Genomic DNA, 22,229 nt, shown 5'->3' with positions numbered 1-22,229 from the left:
GCAGGAAGAGCCTCAAATAGAGACTTGTACACCAATGTTCATTGTAGCGCTATTCAAAATAGGCAAAAGGTGGAAACAATGCCCATAGGCAGATGAATGGATAAACAAAACGTAGTACATATATACAGTGGAATAGTACTCAGCCAGTAGGAGAAATGAAGTCTTGATACACATAATATGGATGGAGTTTGAAGACATTATGCTGAGTAAGTCAATCACAAAGTGACAAATGTACAAAAAACTCAAGAAAAGACATGTAGAGAGAACAAAGCTTATTACTGGTTACCGGGGCGGAGGGAAGGAGGAAACAGAAGGTTAATGGTGAAGGAAATTTGAGTTGATTAAGGGTAGGATTGCACAGCCAATTACTGTAATTGCTGTCAATGAACTGTACACCTGTAAAAAGCTAAATTGACAAAGGTTGCATAATATATTTACAACAACAACAAAAAACAAAAAGAAAAAAGTAGCTGCTGAGGCTGACTCGTACAACCAAAAACCTCATGGCATTTGGTTTCTTGGTTTGGAGACTCAGGGTCATGGTTTCACGGGACATCTCAGTTAACGGGGCTAATAACATGTTTATTGCCTCTGATCTAGCTCCCAGTTCATTACATAGTACCTGGGATCTTAAAAGCTTGCAAGTGGAGTTGACCCAGAACCGAAACCATTCCCGAAGCCTATTCTTCAGACAACGATTAGCCAGGACTATAAAACAAAAAATACAAGGGGGGAGTGTGCTTCTTAGTTCAATCAGATACACGAGACCAAATGGGCAGCTCCTGACTGGAGGCAGGATGAGAAGGCAGGAAGGGACAGAAACTGGTTGAATGGACACAGGGATCCCAGGGTGGAAAGGTGGGGGGTGGGGGGGGGCGGGTTACATTGTGGGGATTGCAACTAATGTTACAAAACAATATACGTAAAAAATTTTGGAGAAATTAACTCAAGCTGTAAACTTTCACCTAAAGCACAATCTAAAAAAAAAAACAGGGGGGGAGGGGGGAAGCTTGCAAGCAGCCATCCAAGGCACAACAATTGGTCTCTATTCACCTGGAAGAACAGAGAAAAAAGGAGAGTCAGGAATAGGAGGATATAGAATGAGTGGCTAATTGCTTCCATGAACAACTGCCTCCTTTGCCGTGAGACCAGAACAACTGAATGGTGCCCAGCTACTATTCATTACTTAATGTTTTGATCAAAGATTCCATAAAAGAATTTTGATCAAAAGGGAGAAAATACAGAATTTTAAATTCTCATGCATTTCAGACTTCCTGGAGCCATGAAAGTTGGATGAACTTCTGAAACTACTGCCCTGAGATAATCTTTAAACCTCAAATCAAAAATATCCCCTGGAGTCTTCTTAAAAACAAAGAATGGTTTAGCTTAACTAGTAAAAAATGTCTGCCTTGAGCATTATGTTCTTTTAAGAACTATCTATGTGGGATCAAACTGATAACAGCAAATCAAAAGATTAAACAGGGCCCTTACCTGTCAATTCTGACTCATAGCGACCCTATAGTGCAGAGTAGAACTGCCCCCATTCGGTTTCCGAGGAGCAACCTTTTTTTTTTGTTAACAGCTGTAGCTCTTAACCACTTCGTAGAGGGCAGTAATTCACGTTAATGGGGGAAAAGCAACTCAGAAACGGAGGGTGAGAAAGTTCACACAACTCGAAGAATGTAATCAACGTTACTAAATGGTACGTGTAGAAAATTGCTGAATTGGTGTATGTTTTGCTATAGGGTCCCTATGAGTCTGAATTGACTCGACAATGGTTTTTTTTGCTCTGTATAATCTCAGCAACAAAAAACAAAATTACATACTTAAAAAAAGACACTGGATAAAAGAGTATCACTGAAGGCGCTCAGCAAAAGTGGGGGATATGGAAATGCAGTTATGTTTTACCACAACAGTATACATGACAGAGGTATTATTTATGCTACTGATATTCAGAACAAGGCCTCTTGGGAGTTGAGATGCCAAGAGAAGGAACGGGGAAAACAACCCTATGAGAAAGTGTACAATTGAACAGGAAGGCTGGGAAAGAAAAGTTCAGCTGGAACACAGTGTGTTTATGGTACTTAATGGTAATTAAAGATAGCCAAATGGGCCATAGAGATATCCAGCAGACACTGATATATGAATCTAAATAGATGCTCAGTGGAAACAAGTTTTTAAAAAATGTTTCATTTTCAAAATTATCAAATAGAGGGACACAAAAAATACAGTAAACATATAACCACCACCTATATCACAATTGCTAGTATTTTGCCAAATTTCCTCTTGTTGCTGAACCACTTCAAAGTAATTTGCAGATATACCTCACCTCTAGGTATTTTAGCAAGTATCTCTGTAAAAAATTCTCCCACTTAACAATAATACTATTATCACAACAAAATTAAGAATTCCCTAGTATCATTCTAATACCTAGTCTGTATTAAAAAAATTCCCAACCATATCCAAAACGTATTTTATAGACCAGGATCCAATTAAGAACCACCTGTTGCAATTGGTTTACGTGTCTCAAAAGTCTCTCGTTCTCTGGAATAGCCTTCTCCCCACCCTCACATTTTGTTGTTTTAGAGTCATCCAGTTGTCTTACAGACAGAATGTTTTAAAATGTCACAGATTTTAATCTTTACTATTTCTACCTGAAACCTAAAAGGCCTACAGTTCTACAGAATCTTTCCGAAAGCCAATTATGCATATTCTATTACCTTCCTATCATCTTCTAACTCCAATATGTTTTTAAAACTTCAGAAATATCAAATAAAAATTACATGTATCAAACTGTACTGTTAACAACAGCATTACTATAAAAGGCAAGTCAAGATTTGAAGACCCTTGATAACCAACTTGCCACTTTACAGATAGAAAATCAGGCAGGATCTGCCAACTAGTGGTTGGCACAGAAAGGTCTGGACACAGGAACCCATCCAATCCCCCAAGTTCTTTCAACTCATCATACCAAAAACTCAAAATAGGCTTTTGCTCCCCTTTGCAAAAGTATTAATAATAAAGACAGAAAGACATTTAAAGTAGAGAAACAAGTACGATTTTCTCCACATCAGAGAAAATATGTTTGTACGAATACATGTCTGTGAGAGCACTTGCAAGGCAGCTATCCAGAGCAGCCACTGAGTAACCTGAGGAGATTTCAGTGTGTCGAGCTTTCCCTTACCCTGGGACTTGGCTCCATTCTCATCAACTCCAGTGTTTTCAAATTAAGACTCCAAACTGTTTTTATAATTTCTCCTCTTTCAACATGTTTGTCTTCACCCACAGAAACTTTACCATTTAAACATATTAAGAGGCTCAGTAAATCACTTAACACTAACCCCAGTTTAAAGAGGAAGACAGAACACATCCTCCAATATGGGCTGATGTTACTGGATCAACAGTTATTACTCTACGAATGAAAACATACAATGTTGTACTGAATTGTACACTCAAAAATGGTTAAAATGGCAAACTTTTGAGAGATATATTTAACACAATAAGACGAATGAACGAAATAAGGAAAAACATGCACTTAGACATCAAAATGACTTCTCTACGGCAGGCTTGACTTAGGAATTCAAGTTGGGTGTCAATTTTACCATAAAACTTGCTTGAAAGGCAGAAAGAGGAAAAATGCTAGAAATGAGTGTAAGACAGGACAATAAACCACTGTTGGGAATCAAGTTCCTTCAAAGTTAACAAGCACCTCACAGTATACTGGAAAATGCATTTCTAATTTTTTTTTAATTCAGAAATAAAGGTCATAATACTACAGCTTTCTGGAAGCTAATCTTTGGAATCAGTTTCTCTGGTTTGAAGAGAATGTCAATAACCCATATTCAATAAACTTATCACTATCACTGGCTGTATTCATGAGTCCTGGTCTTTAAACACTAACTCCTTATAACATTATAATCCTAACTCCTTACAGCATGTTGCCTTCTGCTAAAAGAGACTCAAAACTCCATTTTTGAAGTCACACCTAACACCTGGCCATAAACTCCTGGAGTTTCTAAGCCTTTGTGAAGAATCAACTGTTTAGAACTGAGATGGGGCTTATGTTCCAACAGGTCAGCCCTGATAAAGATATACTTAACCCAAAGCAGTGCTGAAACCCTATATAGCTACAATGGGTAACAGTTACAAATACGGGCACCTGGAGCCTTGGCAGCACAGCGGTTAAGAGCCTAGCTGCTAACCAAGAAGGTCAGCAGTTCGAATCCACCAGCTGCTCCTTGGAAACCCTATGGGGCAGTCCTACTCTGTCCTACATGGTCGCTATGTGTTGAAGTTGACTCAATGGTAACAAGTTTGGTTTTGGTTTGGGCGAAACATTTTTATGGATGAGCCTGCGTGTACTGCTACCACCTACGACATTGTTTCTGTGGGAAAAATGTGATACAGCAAAGAAACCCAGAGGGATTTGGACCATTTTTCATTCCCACAATTATCAAAGAGAGAGACGTTAAGGATCTAAGTAAGTTATTTATTTATTTATTGTCAAGATGGATGAGTCTGCAGACTTTGGAGGGAGGCAAAACATCTGTGCATTTGCCAAGCTTGTAAAGTGTATAAATTATTTTTATGAGACAGCAATAGAAATAATAAAAATCAGAGCATCTGCCATCTAAATTCTCTTACTAGGTCGTCATTGGCAAGCTATCAGTTAAGAAGCCCATCATTTCTATTCTCTACCTCTCAACACTTCCAGAAAACCACCAAGCATTGTGCTTGGGAAGAATGCTCAAAGTTTAACAATCAGACTTGAGAAAAGCATACATTAGGAGTGTAGCCAAGACTGCTCACCCCCAAACCAATCATCTTTTGTTAAAGACTAACCAGTTCCCCTTAAACCAAAACAAGATTAAAAATCAAAGGTCATGGTCCCTCAGAATTAATGTGTGGCAACACTGATAAGGATTTTCAACCCACAAAAGCAAAATAGGCTACTAAAACCCTCAAGGACACCTAATTCTACATACACAGGCTGGGCCAGGATAAGAGTTTATCTGCTTCAGGGCCCAATGCAGCCAGGGCTCCAAAGGAAGAAGAGAGATGAAAATAGCAAGGAGCTACTGATGACAAGGAAATTAATTTGTTCATTCAACAAGGATTTGTTGAGCATCAACCAAAGAACCCTGAGATAGACTGATGAATTACCAACTCACCACTCTCACCATTGCCAATAATAACCTCTAATTTACACAATCATTTTATTAATTAAAAAAAAAAAAAAAAGGCATTTTGTTAAAGGTCATAAAAACCTTTCGATGCTCTATGAGTAAAACTCTATGAAAGATCACGGAAAACTTTCAATTAGTTTTAAATAAAAACCAGAAAAATAAAAATACATCATCTTTTGTTTTCTGACTCTGATCTCTGGAAAGGCCCAAGATTCTTTTGCTCTGTGGTTTTCCTTGACTAGACATTCCATTTAACCCCATGTACGTTCACACCAACAATGCCAATCCATGGCTATGATGAGCAATTCCGCCACTGTGGCTCTGGTACAACTCTCAGCCATTTCCCAGGTCACGTATCCTTCCCCTTTCTTCAGACATTAATGTTCTAAATTATAAAAGCAATACAGTAAATGCATACAAAAGGGTCTGGAATACTACTCACGAAACTACAAACAGTGATAACCTCAAGGTTGAAAAGGCAAATGGGACGAGGTAAAGGAGGCTTTCACCTGTGGATCATTTGAATTTTCTCAACACAATATGAATTACTACTACTGTTATAAAACCACACCTGTTGGCCATCTAGTTGATTCCAACTGACAGAGACCCTATAGGACAGAGTAGAACTGCTCCATAGAGTTTCCAAGGAGCACCTGGTGGATTCGAACTGCCAACCTTTTGGTTAATAGCCGTAGCACTTAACCACTATGCCACAGGGTTTCCATTACTGTAGAGTAGTTAAATAATAAAGGTTAAGAAAAAAAGCTGTTGTTAAGTGCCGCCAAGTCAGTTCTGACTCACAGTGACCCTATGTACAAAAAAAAAAAATTTTTTTTAAAGTATAAAAAAAGACATGTTTATCTTGTAATTCCAAATACCAAAGTTTATAAAGTAGAAAATAAAAGTTCCCCACCTAAACACACTTCTCAAAAGTAACCTGTTATTTCTAAACTGTCCTTCATAAAGAATGTCTCTGAATCTTCATTGCCACTGTGAAGGAGAATACCTGTTTTTCTCACATTCACTAGACATTTTCACTTACTGATCTTTGTCAATCTGAGAGGCAGTAAACAAAAAGACATCTCCCCCCTTTTTTCCCCCCATCTTTGATTACTTTTAAGGTTGACCATATCTTAAGATGTTTACTAATCATTTGGAGCCCTGGTGGTGCAGTGGCTAAGAGCTACAGCTGCTAAGCAAAATGTCAGCAGTTTGAACCCACTAGCCACTCCTTGGAAACCCCATGGGGCAGTTCTATAGGGTCACTATGAGTCGGAATCGACTCAATGAAAACAGGTTTTGTTTTTTTGGTTTTACTAACCACTTTTTTTCTGTTTCTCACTTTTCTACTAGGTTGTTCTTTTCATAATTGTTTCAAGAGCTTTTTTCAGATTAGGATTATCAGTCCTTTGTATTGCAAATATTTTCCTCAGGTTTTTTTTTTAATAGTTTGTCTATTTGTCATTTGGATAGAAGATTTTAATTCTGATGTAATTTATGGCTCTGGTTATAAGTCTTGCTTCAAAAGGTCTGTACTGCAAAATTATAAAAATATTCACACACGTTTTCTTAGGGAGTTTTGTTTTTTTTTTTTAAACAAACAGGCAGTATTCCCAAAATGATTTATAGAATAATTCATCTTTTCCCCATTTTAAATGTGACTTTCTTTATAAGCTAAACTCCATACACATAATCTACTTCTATAATTCATTCTGTTCAATGAAGTGGGACCTAGTTTTGAGACTCAATAGGTTTAAGGATTTCACAAGGGCCTAGGAAACATATTTCTTAAGAATTATTCTAGAGAGATTCTCGTAAGTACTTTTGTTTTCCCCCCTCTAAGTATCAGGCTATTAATTTTAATAACTCAATACTCTCGCTTAATTAGGCTGTGGAATAAAAGAGCTGACACTTGAACCCAGTGCTGAGATGTTACCATTTCCACTTCTGCTCCTCTTCTTTCTTCGGTTTCTTTTTCTTGTTATCTGGTTCAGGAACTTTTTTATCTTTATCTTTATTCTTGGGTTTTTTCAATTTACCATCCTACAAAGAAACATGGTGAGAAAGTACTTAAATAAGGACCAATCACACTTCTAGAAGTAGTTTTTGGTGGCCGTTACGAAGAAAAACTGGAATCATATTAGAACTGAAGATCTTAGGTACAATTCCATCGTTTGACTGACGAATAATATTTACTAGGATTTGCTCTAGAGCAGCGTTTCGCAAGCTTCCCTGACAAGTGATTACCTAAAAAAGTGATTAAAATAATTTGTTTTTAGGGGAAAGAGCCTGGGAAACAATTTTTTAACATTAGGGGAGCTTGGGAAACCACTGCTAGAGAGAGTAATCCCAGTGCACTATCCTTATTTTTTTTCCTCACTTATTTTTAAATTGACTCATCTTTAAACCTCTTCCAATACCATCTAACAGTGAGTGTGGGAGGCTTTATATTAGGTACTTAATACTCAGTTTGAAAAGGATATTCCTGATTCATTCTAGTGGGGAATACTTTCTATCATATCACTCCTGCATGTATATACAAAGTCACAATGCAGTGAGCAAATACCTGGGAGGTCCTAAAATGATTACTGATTCCTATGATGGTATTTCCTTATGGCGTCTCTTTGAACTGTGATCTTAGATAGCCTGGTTAGAGGGGCAGAGTAAGACAGCATCAAACATAAGTGCAACTCCATAATACATGAGATAAATCTCAACACGCATACGCCCAGGCAAATATATGACATTCGATTGGTGGGGGTCCTGCTTAACAGAATCTAAACTCTTCTGAAGAATATTTTCCTTTGCTCCAACTATTCAAGATAATTTAAGTCATTATTGAACAAGTCTTGTACAGCAAGGAAAGGTAGTTTTGAATCATCTTAAAAATCAATTACAGATTGGCAGAGCTGGAAAGAGCTTCACTGACGGTTTCATTTGACCTCTTCAGGTTACAATCAAGAAAACTTTGAAGCAGAGGTTTTGTCACTGGCTCAAGGTCGTACAGCTGATAGTCACCATGATGAGAGCCCAAACTTACAGGAAAAATAAAAGAATGTGACTCATGGGAATGACTGGAATAGATAAACAGTCTAGGACTACCTAGCAGGATGGCAATCAAGAGAGGAATAAACTTAGTCTATAAGCAAATGACCTCTGAGAGACAGGAGGAAGGTGAAAGCTCATAATATCACACATATTTTTAAGCAGACATAAGAATATATGGAGAAGGTACTAGAGGATCACATTAATTCAGATGTTTATTATTTAGGCTGCAACACACCACGAGAAAAGGAAACATATTTTAGTGAAGACATTGTCTTAATGGCTTCTGAACAGGCATGCAGATGGTCCCATCAGGAAACTACTGGCTACATTTTATGTTTTCAAGCTTAAAAATGGGATATTTAGTTACCAAGAGACTTCAGAACAATTCCCAGAAACAAACAAACAAACAAACAAAAAAAACAGTCAGCAAATGAGATTTAATGATTGATCCTGCCATCTGGGGTCCCTGCCACAGTAAGACTGTACATTAATTCACGGGGTCTTTCATTCTGCATTTTCTTTCCAGAAAGGAGAGAGTTGGTAAACAGAACAATAAAAAACGAAGTCAGCCATTCTTTTTTTCCAAATGGTTTAACAGTTATTACTAACCTCTTCTAAACTTGGAGAAAAGCTATTATCTTGCATAAATGTAATATAAACATAAATGCGATATAGAAAGCATGGAGAGCTAAAATTTTACGTTTCTTTATTGACGAGCCTGTACTGATTATCTACGTAACAGTGAAGTGACTGGCTACCAAAATCACTGCTCAACATTCCACTCTCAACTCCTTGAGTTGGCTCTCATTAACTTGAATTTCTGCCAAGAAGACCCTAGTTGTCAGAGAAATTACGATTCTCTAACTCCAGGATCTGATTATCTCCCTATGGCTCACCTACTCGTTAAAATTCTTAATATAATTTCCTTAGATCTTTTTCCCCTTTCCTTGTGGAGTTAGAGGATCAGCAAAGTTCCATAGCAGGCATGATAACATAGCAGATAGTGTGCTGACTCTGGAAGCAGACTGTGTGAGTTCAAATCCTGGCTTTACCACTTATTAGCTGTGTGACCATGCACAAAAGATTTAACCTGTCTACACCTCAGTTTCTACATCTGTAAACTGGGCATAATAATAGTGATAATTTTCTCTTGGGGTTGTTGTAAGGATTAAATGATACATATTAAACATGTAGAATAGTGCCCAGCACACAGTAAACACCTATTACATTTATTGTAATTACTAATATTATCCGCATCACTACTATGGCAGATTACTTTCTAAGACTCACTGCCTCTTACTATCATTATTTTTAACACTGGTATTTCAGACTCTTGACTTTACATTTGTGAACCCATTTTGCCTAAGTCAGTGGCAAACCTCAAGTACAGCATAAAGGCTAAGTAATCACTCAACCCCTTCTTCTCTTAGCAGAGTGCAAAAATTTCTGACACCTTTTTCTTTACTTGCTAATAACTCTTCAGTTTAAGAAACAGTGTTAAAAGGAGAACCATGTTATTCTATTTTAAACCTACCACAAGCATCAGGTAGAAGCCTAGGAAAGTACTTTAACTGAAATGAAATTTTAAGAAAGGTCATAAGCCAGGAGGAGAAAGGGGGAAAGAGCGTGCGAGTTTCAGACAGAGGGAACAGAATGTACCACATAAACCAAAGCACGAAAGAGGCTGGTATGGAAAAGAAAGAAAGGAGGCCAGTGTGGCTGGAACTAGATGAGCTAGAGAAGAGAGGCACAAAATGAAAAGAGGTACGCAGGGGCCAGATCAGGAGGAGTTGTGGTAAACAGCTTGGATTTTATCCGATGTCTGAGAGGGACACATTAAAGAGCTTTAAATAGGGATGGTTAACCCAAAGTGAGTAATAAGCAAGTCTGTTAGACATAAGAGTGGCGCAGTGGTTAAGAGCTCAGCTAGAAACCAAAAGGTCAGCAGTTCGAATCCACCAGCCGCTCCTTGGAAACCCTTATGGGGCAGTTCTACCCTGTCCTCTAGGGTCACTACGAGTCGGAATCGATTCAATGGCAACGGGTTTGGTTTTAGCTTTTAAGGAACACTTAAGGGAAATTCTTCAGTGTCACAAGCCAAAATGTGGTTTCTTGTTAACATTTCCTCTGTATGTATGAAGACGACACAGCCTCTCCAGAAACATCTTCTCAGTTGGTAACATAACTATCAGCTAACACCTGGGAAGACGAAGACAGTAGAGTCACCGGTTGAGGTTAACTTAAGGCACTTAACTTTGGGAGCTTGGACAGAGCTTAAAACTAACAGTGCCACAGCTACCACTTTCGTGTAAGAGGTTTTTCCAGTGTTACCAATACAACAGACCAATAAATTCCTAAAATCTATTTGCCTTCAAAAATTGTTTTAAGGAAAACCCCACTTCCAAACTCAAGCCTCAAAGGGCCTATGTCTCTTTACTAACCTCTTCTTCCTCTAGTTTTCGTTTCTTCTCCTTCTTGATATCGTCTGTTTTAATTTTCTTAGGTTTGTAATCAGCACTAGAAAGGGGGACATGAATATGCAGTTAACACAATTGTGACTCAGAAGTTCTCAGCCACAGGATTAGGACCTCCAAATTCTTGGAAGCCTCCAAGGCAGGTGTGGCTTTATTATTCTTGGCTAGGCATTCCACAGTCAAGGGCAACAGAAGTGGAGAAAGTAAATAGTACAAAAACTAGATCAAGGACCAATAGTTATAACCCTATATAGAACAAAATAAATTTATACTAAACCCTGGCCTGGAAAGGATAAAGGATGAAGGGATAGACACAGAAATAGGCACCACTATGAGATGGAAGTCTGGGAACCAAATGCATAGTGAACAATAATAACTGGCTGGGAAGGGAAGAAAGCAATTCTGTATTGCATAAATACAAATGTAAGTTCGCTGTTTATTTCCCTCCTCCCTTTCCACCTACTTTCTACCATAAATTCTTTGTAGATTTCTAGAAAATAAGCTATACAAGATTGAAAATAATGAACAGAATTTATCCTCACTGATTGAACCTGTGAGCCTCAAATAACTGTTTTTGAGTTGAGAATAATTTTATTACTTCTATATACTGAAATTTCACTTAGAATGTGCTGACAGGCACAGTTTGCTGGGGGAAACTGCTTTAGAAGTGAAAATGTCTGTGGTAAGCTATGATAAACTTAAAGTAACTTAAATAATTTTAATGTTCTTCATGAATTCTGCAGCATTTGAAATTTATACAATAAATATGTATTACCTTTTTCATCAGGAAAATATATTTTTTTAAAAATGTAGATATACATTCTCCATTGAAGTCTCAGGAACACTACTTATTTGCTTAGCAAGCCCCACTTCTCACAATTTAAAGAGAAACCAGTCACCCAGCATTAATCACAACTTCCAAATGAGTAAAAGTTAATTCATGCGGATTTTCTGTGTACTGCAGGGACATATGTCATATTTATTCCTTTAACAACTCTGTCTCAAAAGTCAAATAAGAAGAAATACTCACTCATCCTCATCTCGAGGTCTCTTCAATGGCTTTATATCCTCTTTAGGGGGGGCAAAATAGCCATCATCTTCAGGTTCATCTTTAATTCGTGGGGGACTAAAGAGAAAAGAACTGTTAGTCGACAAGGAGTGAGAGAATATCAACATTACATTAAATACAAAGTAAGGATAAACCATCCCACTAAGAAGCTAATAGAAGATAACAATAACATATTTGTACATATTATAAAGGTTTTCATGAGTAATTTCTCTCACTTAATTTTCACTACAACCCTGTAAACTAGATAACACTGTACCCATTTTACAGATAAAGGGGAAATGTCAGGATTTGGGCTCAGGACTACTTAACTAAGTCAGTGTCTACATCTTAGTTACTTTTCACAGCATGACTAAGCCAAAACAGGAATAAATCTAAATTCATTCCTTGTCTTATATGAGGGAGCTATTATATATATGATCCCACAAATGATCTGAACCCATTATTCTAATATTCTAAAAGCTAAAATACAGCCTTTATAATAAAACAGTAAAAATTTGTTTTCCAAACTTGATAACTTGAGGTTCTAAAAATCTGGCAACGATGTACTTGTATATTCAGTCACATGAAAAAAAAAAAAATAACCAACACAAAATTAGGACAAAAGAAGGGCACATTCTAAGCCAAATCTACTCATTGTTCAACTTCCTACTTAGGTTTACTCACTTTATACACAGACAGTGCCTCACCACTATTTTTTGCTAAGATTTGGCTTTCTGAATATAAAAAAAAGATACTCTGTTAGACAACTACCTTGAACCAAAAAGGCGAAGAACAGGAAAAAAATAAAAATAACCCCATCAAGACCAGCAACCATCATAGTCTCGGGATATACCCTCACTTGGTACGTCTCTTCAGTATCCCGTTGCTCACAGCTTCCAGCTCCTTATAGAACTCACTCACTTAATATAGGGAATGGCCTGCCTCCCTACACAAAGCTGCCATCTCTACAGGGGTCCAAAGGACAGACAGACAGACTCAGCAGCAAAGGAAATTCAGTATATTCATGGGGTTTCACGCGTAAGCAAGCCCCTCTTCTCGTCACTCAAAACAAGCATACTGGACCCCCTTACTTTTGATGGAACTGAATGTTTAAAGAGATTAGCTTTCCTTCCTTACTTAGCACACTCCCCAAGTGGCAATTTCTACAGCTGTTTCTCCCCACGCCCCGCTCAGCTCCGAAATCACTAACGTGTCCCCACCCAAGTAAAAAATCTCCAAAAGCTTCTAGAAAGGCTTCTTTTCCATTTACCAACTAGCTAAGTAAATGCTAGATCCTATTATTGTCACGGGTGAAGTTAAAAGCATGTGGGAAGGCTTACTAGGCCTGAAGGAAGCAAGTCCCAAAACAATGCACCGAAAACAGCATTCCAGTGAAGCATCTGGAATCCCTACAAAGACACATAGGTAAGCTAGCAAGCTGTGCAGCAAAGTGAATACAGAGACCACTGCCTGAGGGTATGTCCCTAATCTTCTAACCCACGAAGTCTGAAACTGAACCCAGGGTTACACACCAAGCCCAGAGAGCCTATTCAAACCTTAGTTTAGTAGAAGTCCTACAGGCAGTCTCTTAAACAGAGATTAGCTACCCTACGCCAGTCATTTTATCTAAGAAATCAGAATTCCTAGGGTAGCTTACAGCTGTAATGTTTCTTGGATTTTATTCTTCTGCATTTCTTAGAACAGCTATAAAACATGCCGGAAGAGGGCATCCGCCTTTCTCCTTGTCTAAAGGACTCAGAGCGGATGGTGTAATTTTTAAAACTCTTCTCAAATGAAACTAGAAGTTCAAAGTTTCAAGGAAGCAAATCTCTCAAAACACTTCGCCTGAGGCAATAATGCAAAGAGTTCCAACAACTCCTAATAAATCCATTCTGTCATTCAGCAGAGTGAGAATATATGACCAAAACTAGTGGGGACCTTAAAGGCCTATTTTAAGGGAGGGTGTAAAGCTGATTAGGAAAACAAACTCTAAGGGCAAAAACAGCATAGGAAAAGTGACCTCTAGGTTGTGCGTTATTTTCCTCTATTTACAGAAAAGAGGTAATGTATTTCTATGCAAAATCTATACCCACCCCTAAAATGTAGGTCAAGTAACCTACGTGTGAGTCTCAGAATATTACCAAGGAGAAATTTGAGTAGGGGATTTTCCAGAAAAGTCTGCAATTACTACTCGTCTGAAAATTAAATTCAGCTCAAGAACTCCATCTGAAATTCAGGTGAAGTACATCTATAAGATTATTACTCCACACATGAACCCATGGTGAACTGCAGGTGTGTGCAGGTTTAAAACCTATTGCACAGCCTCCTAACCGACCTCTAAAGAAACCTAAATCTAAGTTTAAATCTCTTCCTGCCAATAGGCAAACCCATAGAGACAGAGGACAGATTAGCAGCCGACAGGGGCTGAGGGGAGCGGAGAATGAAGAGTGAATGCTAATGGGTGTGGAGCTTCTTTTGGGGGTGATGAAACTGTTCTGGAATCAGAGAGTGGTGAAGCTGCACAACCTTGTGAATATATATTAAAAACTGTACACTTTGAAAGGGGAATTTTATGGTATGTATATTTCATTTTAACTTAAAAAAAATCTCTTTCTGCCAATTTTCTCCATTCAAAATAACCTGGAAAATGTGGTCAGTGTCATTAAAGTACTCCAGAAATGTTCAAGTTGGCTTAGACCAAGTCCTCTCACTGCTGACTTCCATGGAACCATCAAGGTAGCCAGACGTTTTAGGGAAGCTCAGACAATACTGCAAAGTGGGCAGCTGGCCCACTGGGCATCCACAGAGACAGAGAAGCCAACAGAGCAGAGGGGTCTTACCTAGAGAAACCATTTTCCTTCTCCTTCTTTACTTTTGCATCCCCAGAGGCTCTAATCTAAAAGGTAAAACAACAGTCACTGATTAGTATCTTGAAAAGAATGAAATTTTAAGACGGCTTTCTCTCATTTGAGAATATTTGGCTTCAACTTTTGGGGCATCTTGATCCCAGGTTGGCTCTTCTTGTTAGTAAAACTGAATGGGTGAACTAAATGCACTTCACATTTTTCTAGGAGTAGTCTTTGAAAATTCTTCAGGGTGGGTATTTGCCCAATTCTGGAAATTATTCCCTTCAAAATTTTTACCTTTAAATGATGGCAGGTCCCCTTCCCTCAATAAATATACTCCACCTCCCAAGGATTCGCCATTGGCAGTGCAGAAAGGAAACAAAACACAAAAACAAAACAAAAAGGAATAGTCTTCTATTTCTTGCCTCTTCTCATTAGGCCAAGTATACTCAAATTCTCCCTCTCCTTCAACTCCCACTTTCTAGACTTGTCAGAAATCCTATCTTTCAAAAATTTTCACACACACACACATACATGTATCTCTGGACGGATACAAAAGATAATCAGTAAAGACAGAGGACTATGAGTCAGGGATGAAAAGGTGATATATTTTTTCACTATATTCACTATTTCATATTATCTGAATTTACCAGGTATCAACAGTATTGGTTCAAAAACTAAAATAAGCAATCTTTTTTTTTTTTTTTTAAAGTCCACATACAGTACTATCCATTTGTAGCCAGATGAGCTAGTCATTTTGAGAAGACTTGCACTGGTTACGCTGGTACCACCACCAGCCACAACAGGCACCAGAATAACCAAATTTTCACTCAGGAAGAATCTTCAATAAACAGAGGACCAATATGACATCAGGGCTTCTCCCAAAAATGAAATTCATTTCCCCTCCAAAAGAAAACAACAGACATTTCTGGAAACCTGACATCCTCACTTTATTCATTTGCCATATAAAACAAGTAAGGTAATGACATGGATAGATTTGGTACTGTAAAAAATATGACAGTAAAGGGCTTGGTTTTCATAGTTTAAGACAATGGTTGGCTCTAGGTCTCCTGATGGAAACCTTTTTCCTCAAAAGTCAACGAACCTTATGTTAAAGAAAATTATTGTGCAATGAAGGTACTTTCATTACCTGCTTTTAAAAGTAAACAAAATAAAAGTACATCTCATATCTCTTCCTCTATACCTTTTCCTCCTTTCGTTTTTCCTTGTCTCTGTCTTTGTGTTTGTCTTTATGCTTTTCTGAGCTTCCATCTTTGTGTTTGGTTTTCTCCTTCTCTTTGTGTTTCTTTTCAGAATCTTTATGTTCACTGTGAAAAATAAGACACAAAGAGTTAGCCCAAAGTAGGGACCACAGGGGCTCATTTCACAAGATCAACTCACAAGATACTCTAAGATAACATGAACCATAGAAACTTAAAATGCTTTAAATAAACAGACCTGATGGAAGGTTCAAGTAGAGGCCCTTGGCTACATCTAAATTGCTTTATCTTGTTTGATGTTTTTATTTTTACAAAGGAAAAAGGAACCCAATATAGAAAGTCATTCTAAACATACCAGGCCATGTTTTTAAAGTGACTTAGGAATGCACAGCAATCTCACTGTGCTTTCACAGCATTCCACCGGCAAAGACCTATAATGAAAACTCCCCCCTGAGCATTTATATCCCTGTAAGGGGGGGGGGTGGGAAAGACACTTACCAAAAATGCACTTGATGGCTCTGTGCCAGATTTGAGACATATCACATACGTAGCTAAACCAGGGACTTGTGGAGTGAAGCAGCCCAATACAGTGGATGTTTCCTTCTAGATGGGGCTTGTAAATCCAGCACAGAACGAGGCATGTTCTGTGACCTGTTGTGCTAAGAAACGGCATACGCTAAATGTTTAAAAGCCCTGCTTTTAAAGGGCTCTGTGGACATACCGTAGGACAACAGAAAGGCACCACTCCTTTGGAAAGCAAACCATGAGATTACAATGCTAGAGCCATTAAAACGCTCCTGTGCTTTGACCTTGGGATCTAGCTCCTGAAAATTTCTCTTAGGGAAATAAAGATGCTTATTTTGGTTCTTCCCATAACAGGAGCAAGAAGAGAAAAGGGGAAGAAGAAGAAGAAGAAGAAGAAGAAAAAAAAACTGGGCACAATGTAAACAATTAACAAGACAGAGAAAATGATATATCAAATTATGTAGCTACTATGCTATAATCTGTGAATACAGCAAATATACATGGAAAATGTTTATGACACAAACTGAAAAAAGGAGCATATAAAATGACTACAACTATATAAAAACATACATGTGGACCAAGATGAAAAAAGCAATAAGCAGTAATCACAAGCCATAGTTTGAGGCAACAGGAATATTGGATGATTTTTCTTCAGTGCACTGGGGCAGCCGGTTTGGGAACACTGCTCACTGTACCAACTGATGTATTCCACAGGTTAGCAAAAGAGAGCTCAAACTCAAGTGTCACGGGAGGCCTGCCCAGATGTGGAACAGCTGACAGCAAACTCAGCTAAAGAGGCCGGTGAGGCCAGTAGGTTCTCGCTTTTCTCACGATTTACTGTATTTCCCATCTGTTACACTTAGCAACTTCAGCCCAGAAAAATAGATTTTACCAGCAATGAACTCATTAAGCTCTATGCATTCCATGAAGTTTGCTCTAAAGGGATCTGGCCAGGATACTTGGCTCCACAGAAGGCCAAAGAGGGAGAAACAGATGATGGCATCCAGCTAAGCAGAGAGCCATGGAACCCGGATCAGAACAGCATCTGCTGTCACACATATCTCTGTTCACAAAATGGGCAACAACTTGAGAGAGGAGTTTGGGTTATAATTAAGCAGAAACTCTAGAAATCTAGGCAGGAGAACGGGACTCCAATAAGGACTGGTAGTAGAAACACTTTCCCTTGTTTATATATTCCTCCCTCCCTCTCCTGCTCGTTAGATTGTTGTTTATATGTGCTACACACTTAAATATCAATTTTACATGAGCAAATATTTTAAAACTAGTTCCAGTCACTTGGAGGAGCATGGTGACCAAGATCCCCCACCATTCTTTTTGTTCTTAGCAGCAGTCTCACGTCACTTTCTACTCCATGGTATTCTCATAATCTGGGTTCTTTTACCAAAAGGCAATGTTTTATCCAAAATTTTCCTTTACTTTGTACACTCTCAATTGCATTCCCGCTCTTACTACCAGTTCTCATTAATTTCTCCAGCTTCTGAATGACTAGATTCTGATTCTTCAGGGGTTTACAGATATGCACATGGTTTTGATATTACCAGCAAAATGCTTGAACTTAATATTTCATTACACGAGCACTGTAAGTTTTTCTTTTTTAAACATTTAACTTAAGAGGGATTAATGGTCATTTACAAAAACTTTTCTCTATCAGCAATAATTGTGGAAAAACACATCTATCTATATTATTGATGGATGATTATACCTCTCCCCTTAAGTATAACAAACATAAAAACCTTTCTAAGCAAGCATTACGTTTGGCGTTTTCACACTTAGCATTTCATTAAAATCTCCTAACACTCCTGTGAGGTAGGTTTTATCATACTCCTACACTGATTTAGAAACTGAGGCTCCTGGTTAAGACTTACTCAAAGTTACAACGTTAGAGAGAAGCACAGATGGGATTTAAACTTGGTACTTCCATCTCCAAGTTCAGAGCACCCTCTACTAAACAGATGCCATTTTATTTCCACTAAATTGATAAACCCATTGCCGTCAAGTCGATCCCAGCTGTGTAAGGTCAAAACTTTATTTTACCAGCAAAAAGAAACTTTCTAGAATACAGATCTTAGGTATCTGAAATGACAAAACCTTTGGATAGCTTTTCATGAAACTATAAATGACTGGTTGATTCAGGGAGCTAAGTTCAGGAATACTCCATCTTCCTCTATGTTCTACCTTTCCCCCTTGCTCTCTTTCTCAGTGAAAACAATTCCTAGGACCTTACTCTGTTTCACTAGGAAACAAGCCTTCTGGCCTTCACAGCATGGGCACCTTCAACTGTATACACACCCTCCGGTTTTCAGCTTTGCTGTTCATTATCATACCAAACAGACATCAGGGAAAAGAAATGAACAAATAACAAGGCAATGAGACAGTACCCAGGCTACTCTAGGAAAGCCAACAAAGTCAATGATACTTCCTCTGCCTGCCAATCACAGGGAAACATAGTCAGGAAATTCAAAGTTCCTGCTAAAGTAGTAATTCCTTTGTATGTCATAATCACAAAGACCATAATGGGATGAAATTATCAAATTTGACTTTTCAAAGAAAACTCACTCTCCTCTACTCTCAACTATTCTCCACTAACTGTTTAGATGCAAGAGAGGAGGTTTGGATTTTTTTTTTTTTTTAACCAGCTGAGCTCAGATGGGAAACCCTGGTGGTGTAGTTGTTAAGAACTACAGCTGGTAACCAAAAGGTCGGCAGTTCAAATCTACCAGGTGCTCCTTGGAAACTCTATGGGGCAGTTGTACTCTGTCCTATAGGGACCCTATGAGTCAAAATCAACTCAATGGCAACGGGTTTGGTTTTTGAGCTCAGATGATTCAGGGTTAAGAACAGCTTGTGGTACAAGGCATTCCATTGAGAGCTATCAGCAATGTGGGTTTATGGAGCCCAATCATTAGGCTTCTGAACATAATGCTAACATCATGTCTACTTGTCAGGTGCTGTTCTTGTCCCTGCCTCAAGGAACAGGGAGTTCTATCCCTCATTTATAACCCTCACACTGGCAGAGGCACTGGCAAACAGCAAGCACTACTGCCAGTCTTTCATTGGAATCTACATGAAGTCGGTAGCAACGGCACTTGGGGGACAAAGTCCTGGGATACAGAAGTGTGTCTAAGACTTGCTATGAAAGTTAGAAGCAGGATTTGGCTTTCAGTAGAAAATGGAGCCAATCTGGGGCCAATTAGGCTGACTCGTTACCATTCAGAATTTTCTAACATGTATCTTTTCCAAAAGTTTTAAAACTAGTTTGACTTTCATGATGGCTGAAACAGCTGCACCTTCTGCATTGATAATAAAACGAAGGGAATTCTTACCAGTACAGAAGTTCACGTGTTGACTGCCTTCAAGAGATGCTACCCTTGTGTTTACACTGATCCTGCTACTTTCCCATACACAATAAATACAATATGTCAAAGTCACAAAATGAACTTTAAATACAACGGAAGGCTACAATACTGGTCAGTTCAGAGGCTGGAGAACAGATGAACAAGGTATACCCAACCTTTTCTATCTACTGATGTTAAACTGCCCATTTCCCCCAGACAGGCTGATATAGGGATATATAGATAAATGAAGGCCTTGAGCAAACAGCTCAGAAAAAAAAGAACATATCTTTTAAATTTGATTACTTTCAGAAAAAATCTCCCCTAATCTAAGAGCCAGATGCTTAATTCTAGTGCATTTACCTAAGATCCTATATTCCCTCAATTCTAATTCAGGTAGGATTTAGAACTGAAGAGAAAGCAGAAACCAAAAGCAGCATTATTCTCAGATGTTTCTCACACTGACAGTGTAGATTAGCACTGCCAATATGGCTGGAAAAGCACTTCCCTTGCTATTTCATAGCAGTAGTTTTCTGCCTTCCCTGGTTTTCCACAAATTTGTCACTCCAGTCTGAGTGCCAGGTTTAAAATTGGCAAGGGATGCAACACAGTCAAAAACCAGCAGAAGGAATTTTACTTTTCACATGTGATAGTCCTTTATTTTCTGCAAGCACCTCCCCCTGACCCCCCCAGGTACTGCTTTTAATAATATTTTGTTCATGTAAGAGATCTAGTGTTAAAAGAATTCAGCCTTTTAACAACGGCACCTGGTGTGATCCTACAATCTCAGTGATTCCCTGGCATCTAAAAGAGAAGTCCTTTTTTTTTTTTTTTAAGTGTATTTATGTATTTTAAGAAAGGATCTGAAATGCTAAATATTGATGCTAACAGAAAGGAGCAGCATCAAAGATAAATGATAAGAGAAACGGTTTTTATCTGACTTTGGAATGAACACTTCTGTTGATGTTACTGTCAAACAGGAGACAGTCAGAGATGGGGCTTACAGATGGTCAGAATTTAGTGAGATTAAGGCTTCTGATTCCAAAAAATCTAGGGGTCTGGGGCCTAAAGAAAAGGGGCAGTGTCTAATATTATCTGCTTACATGCATATGAGAAAGGGATTCTTATATTTAACACAGATAGTCTGCTTATACAACTAACTTCCTTAAAGGAAAATTTTTCCTTGTTTACTGGAAGGAATAAAATAGTGGGGAAAAACATACCTGGTCTCTCATCCTCACTCTGCTACCACACTGCTGTGTGACCTTGTACAAATCACCTCAGACTACTAACCACACAAAGAGAGAACATGATATGATCTTAATACCCTCTTCCTTATTTTGCACCTTGAGCGAGGGCAATAAAGAGGAAACCAAATGAATAAGATGAAATCTCCTGAGAGGCAGGCCCACAGGCTCATTCTGCCACAGCAGGAAAGCTGTTTCCCCACCCCAAGACACTGTATGTCTGCAGTGCTGTCACTACAAAGGTGAAAGATGCCTCCTGAACTGAGGTCCTAAGTGAGTGCGATGACAAATGACTGATGCTGATATCTAGCAGAGAAGAAAAGAACACAAATGCATTAGTGTAAAACTTGTTTCCTCATAATAAATAGCCACAAAATTAGCTAGGGCTGATTAGTAAAGAGCTGATGTAAACTGAAGCATTTTGGAATAGAACATGCTAAATCCTAATTATTCTGGGCTTCTAAGGTGATTAAAAAATTCTCAGGGTTTCTTTAATGTGATGCAGAGGTAAAAGGAAGAAAGTCAAAACTATTAGAAAGATCAGGAGTAACTTAACAAAAAGGAATACAACACACAGTATTTTACTAGAATATAACCAAATACACTTGCTTTGTTGCAAAGAGGTACTGTGCCTGCAGAGGTCAAAAGCGGAAGCACTTGATAGTTTACAATACATCATCTGGTTAAATGGGTCTTAAACTTACTCACATGTAAATTAGACACTCAGGGCTAAGTTTAGTCATATGTAAACAGAAACTCAGACCAGGGTTTTCCAATATCTCTGGACACAGGCTATCATTAAGTATTTTGATTAAAAAAAATTTTTTTGATTAGAAGTGAAGAAAATATTAAATTGCACAAAAATGTGTGAAATAATTTCTGAATTTGTTTATGCTACCATCTTGGAAAAGGATGATACACACAATCTCCTCAGATTTGTACAGCAGTGATTTTATTGACCCTCCCCTCATGATCCCTCCCTGCAGCATGTATTAATATGAGGAAGCTGAGTTGAGTGAGGTAGGTTAGGTAATCTATTCAAGATGACATGAGATGTATATGCCTGAGACAGGACCAGTTGGAGCCCATTAAGGTGTTGTGGGCTTTTCAAGAAAAATGACACCAAAACTACACCCTTTATTTTTTTAAAAGAGAAGATTTTGATAAAACCAGACAGGACCAAATTTCTGTCCCAAAGCCATTTATGCCACTTCTACCTCATCTTTCCCCCACCACAATCATAAATAACGGTTGGCGAAAATAGGATGTGTGCCAGAGAAGA

The 22,229-nt window shown here is 38.3% G+C and overlaps 1 protein-coding gene across 2 annotated transcripts in view; it reads right to left on the bottom strand.

The window, feature by feature from the left end:
- Positions 1-22,229, bottom strand: part of TOP1 (DNA topoisomerase I) — an 88,432-nt gene that overhangs the window by 30,683 nt on the left and 35,520 nt on the right. The window contains exons 4-9 of one of the 2 annotated variants that reach the window (XM_064276082.1): positions 15,807-15,930; positions 14,597-14,652; positions 13,097-13,165; positions 11,739-11,834; positions 10,676-10,751; positions 7,123-7,229 (exon numbers count right to left, since the gene is read on the bottom strand). In XM_064276082.1, the coding sequence (XP_064132152.1) occupies positions 7,123-7,229; positions 10,676-10,751; positions 11,739-11,834; positions 13,097-13,165; positions 14,597-14,652; positions 15,807-15,930 (528 nt within the window). The remainder of the gene's footprint in view (positions 1-7,122; positions 7,230-10,675; positions 10,752-11,738; positions 11,835-13,096; positions 13,166-14,596; positions 14,653-15,806; positions 15,931-22,229) is intronic. The other variant, XM_064276084.1, reaches the window with a different exon arrangement.

This window comes from Loxodonta africana, chromosome 24 (genome assembly GCF_030014295.1).
Source record: "Loxodonta africana isolate mLoxAfr1 chromosome 24, mLoxAfr1.hap2, whole genome shotgun sequence".
Classification (NCBI taxonomy): Eukaryota; Metazoa; Chordata; class Mammalia; order Proboscidea; family Elephantidae; genus Loxodonta; species Loxodonta africana.
Note: the sequence above shows the minus strand (reverse complement) of the source record. Positions and strands in the feature narration are given on the sequence as shown.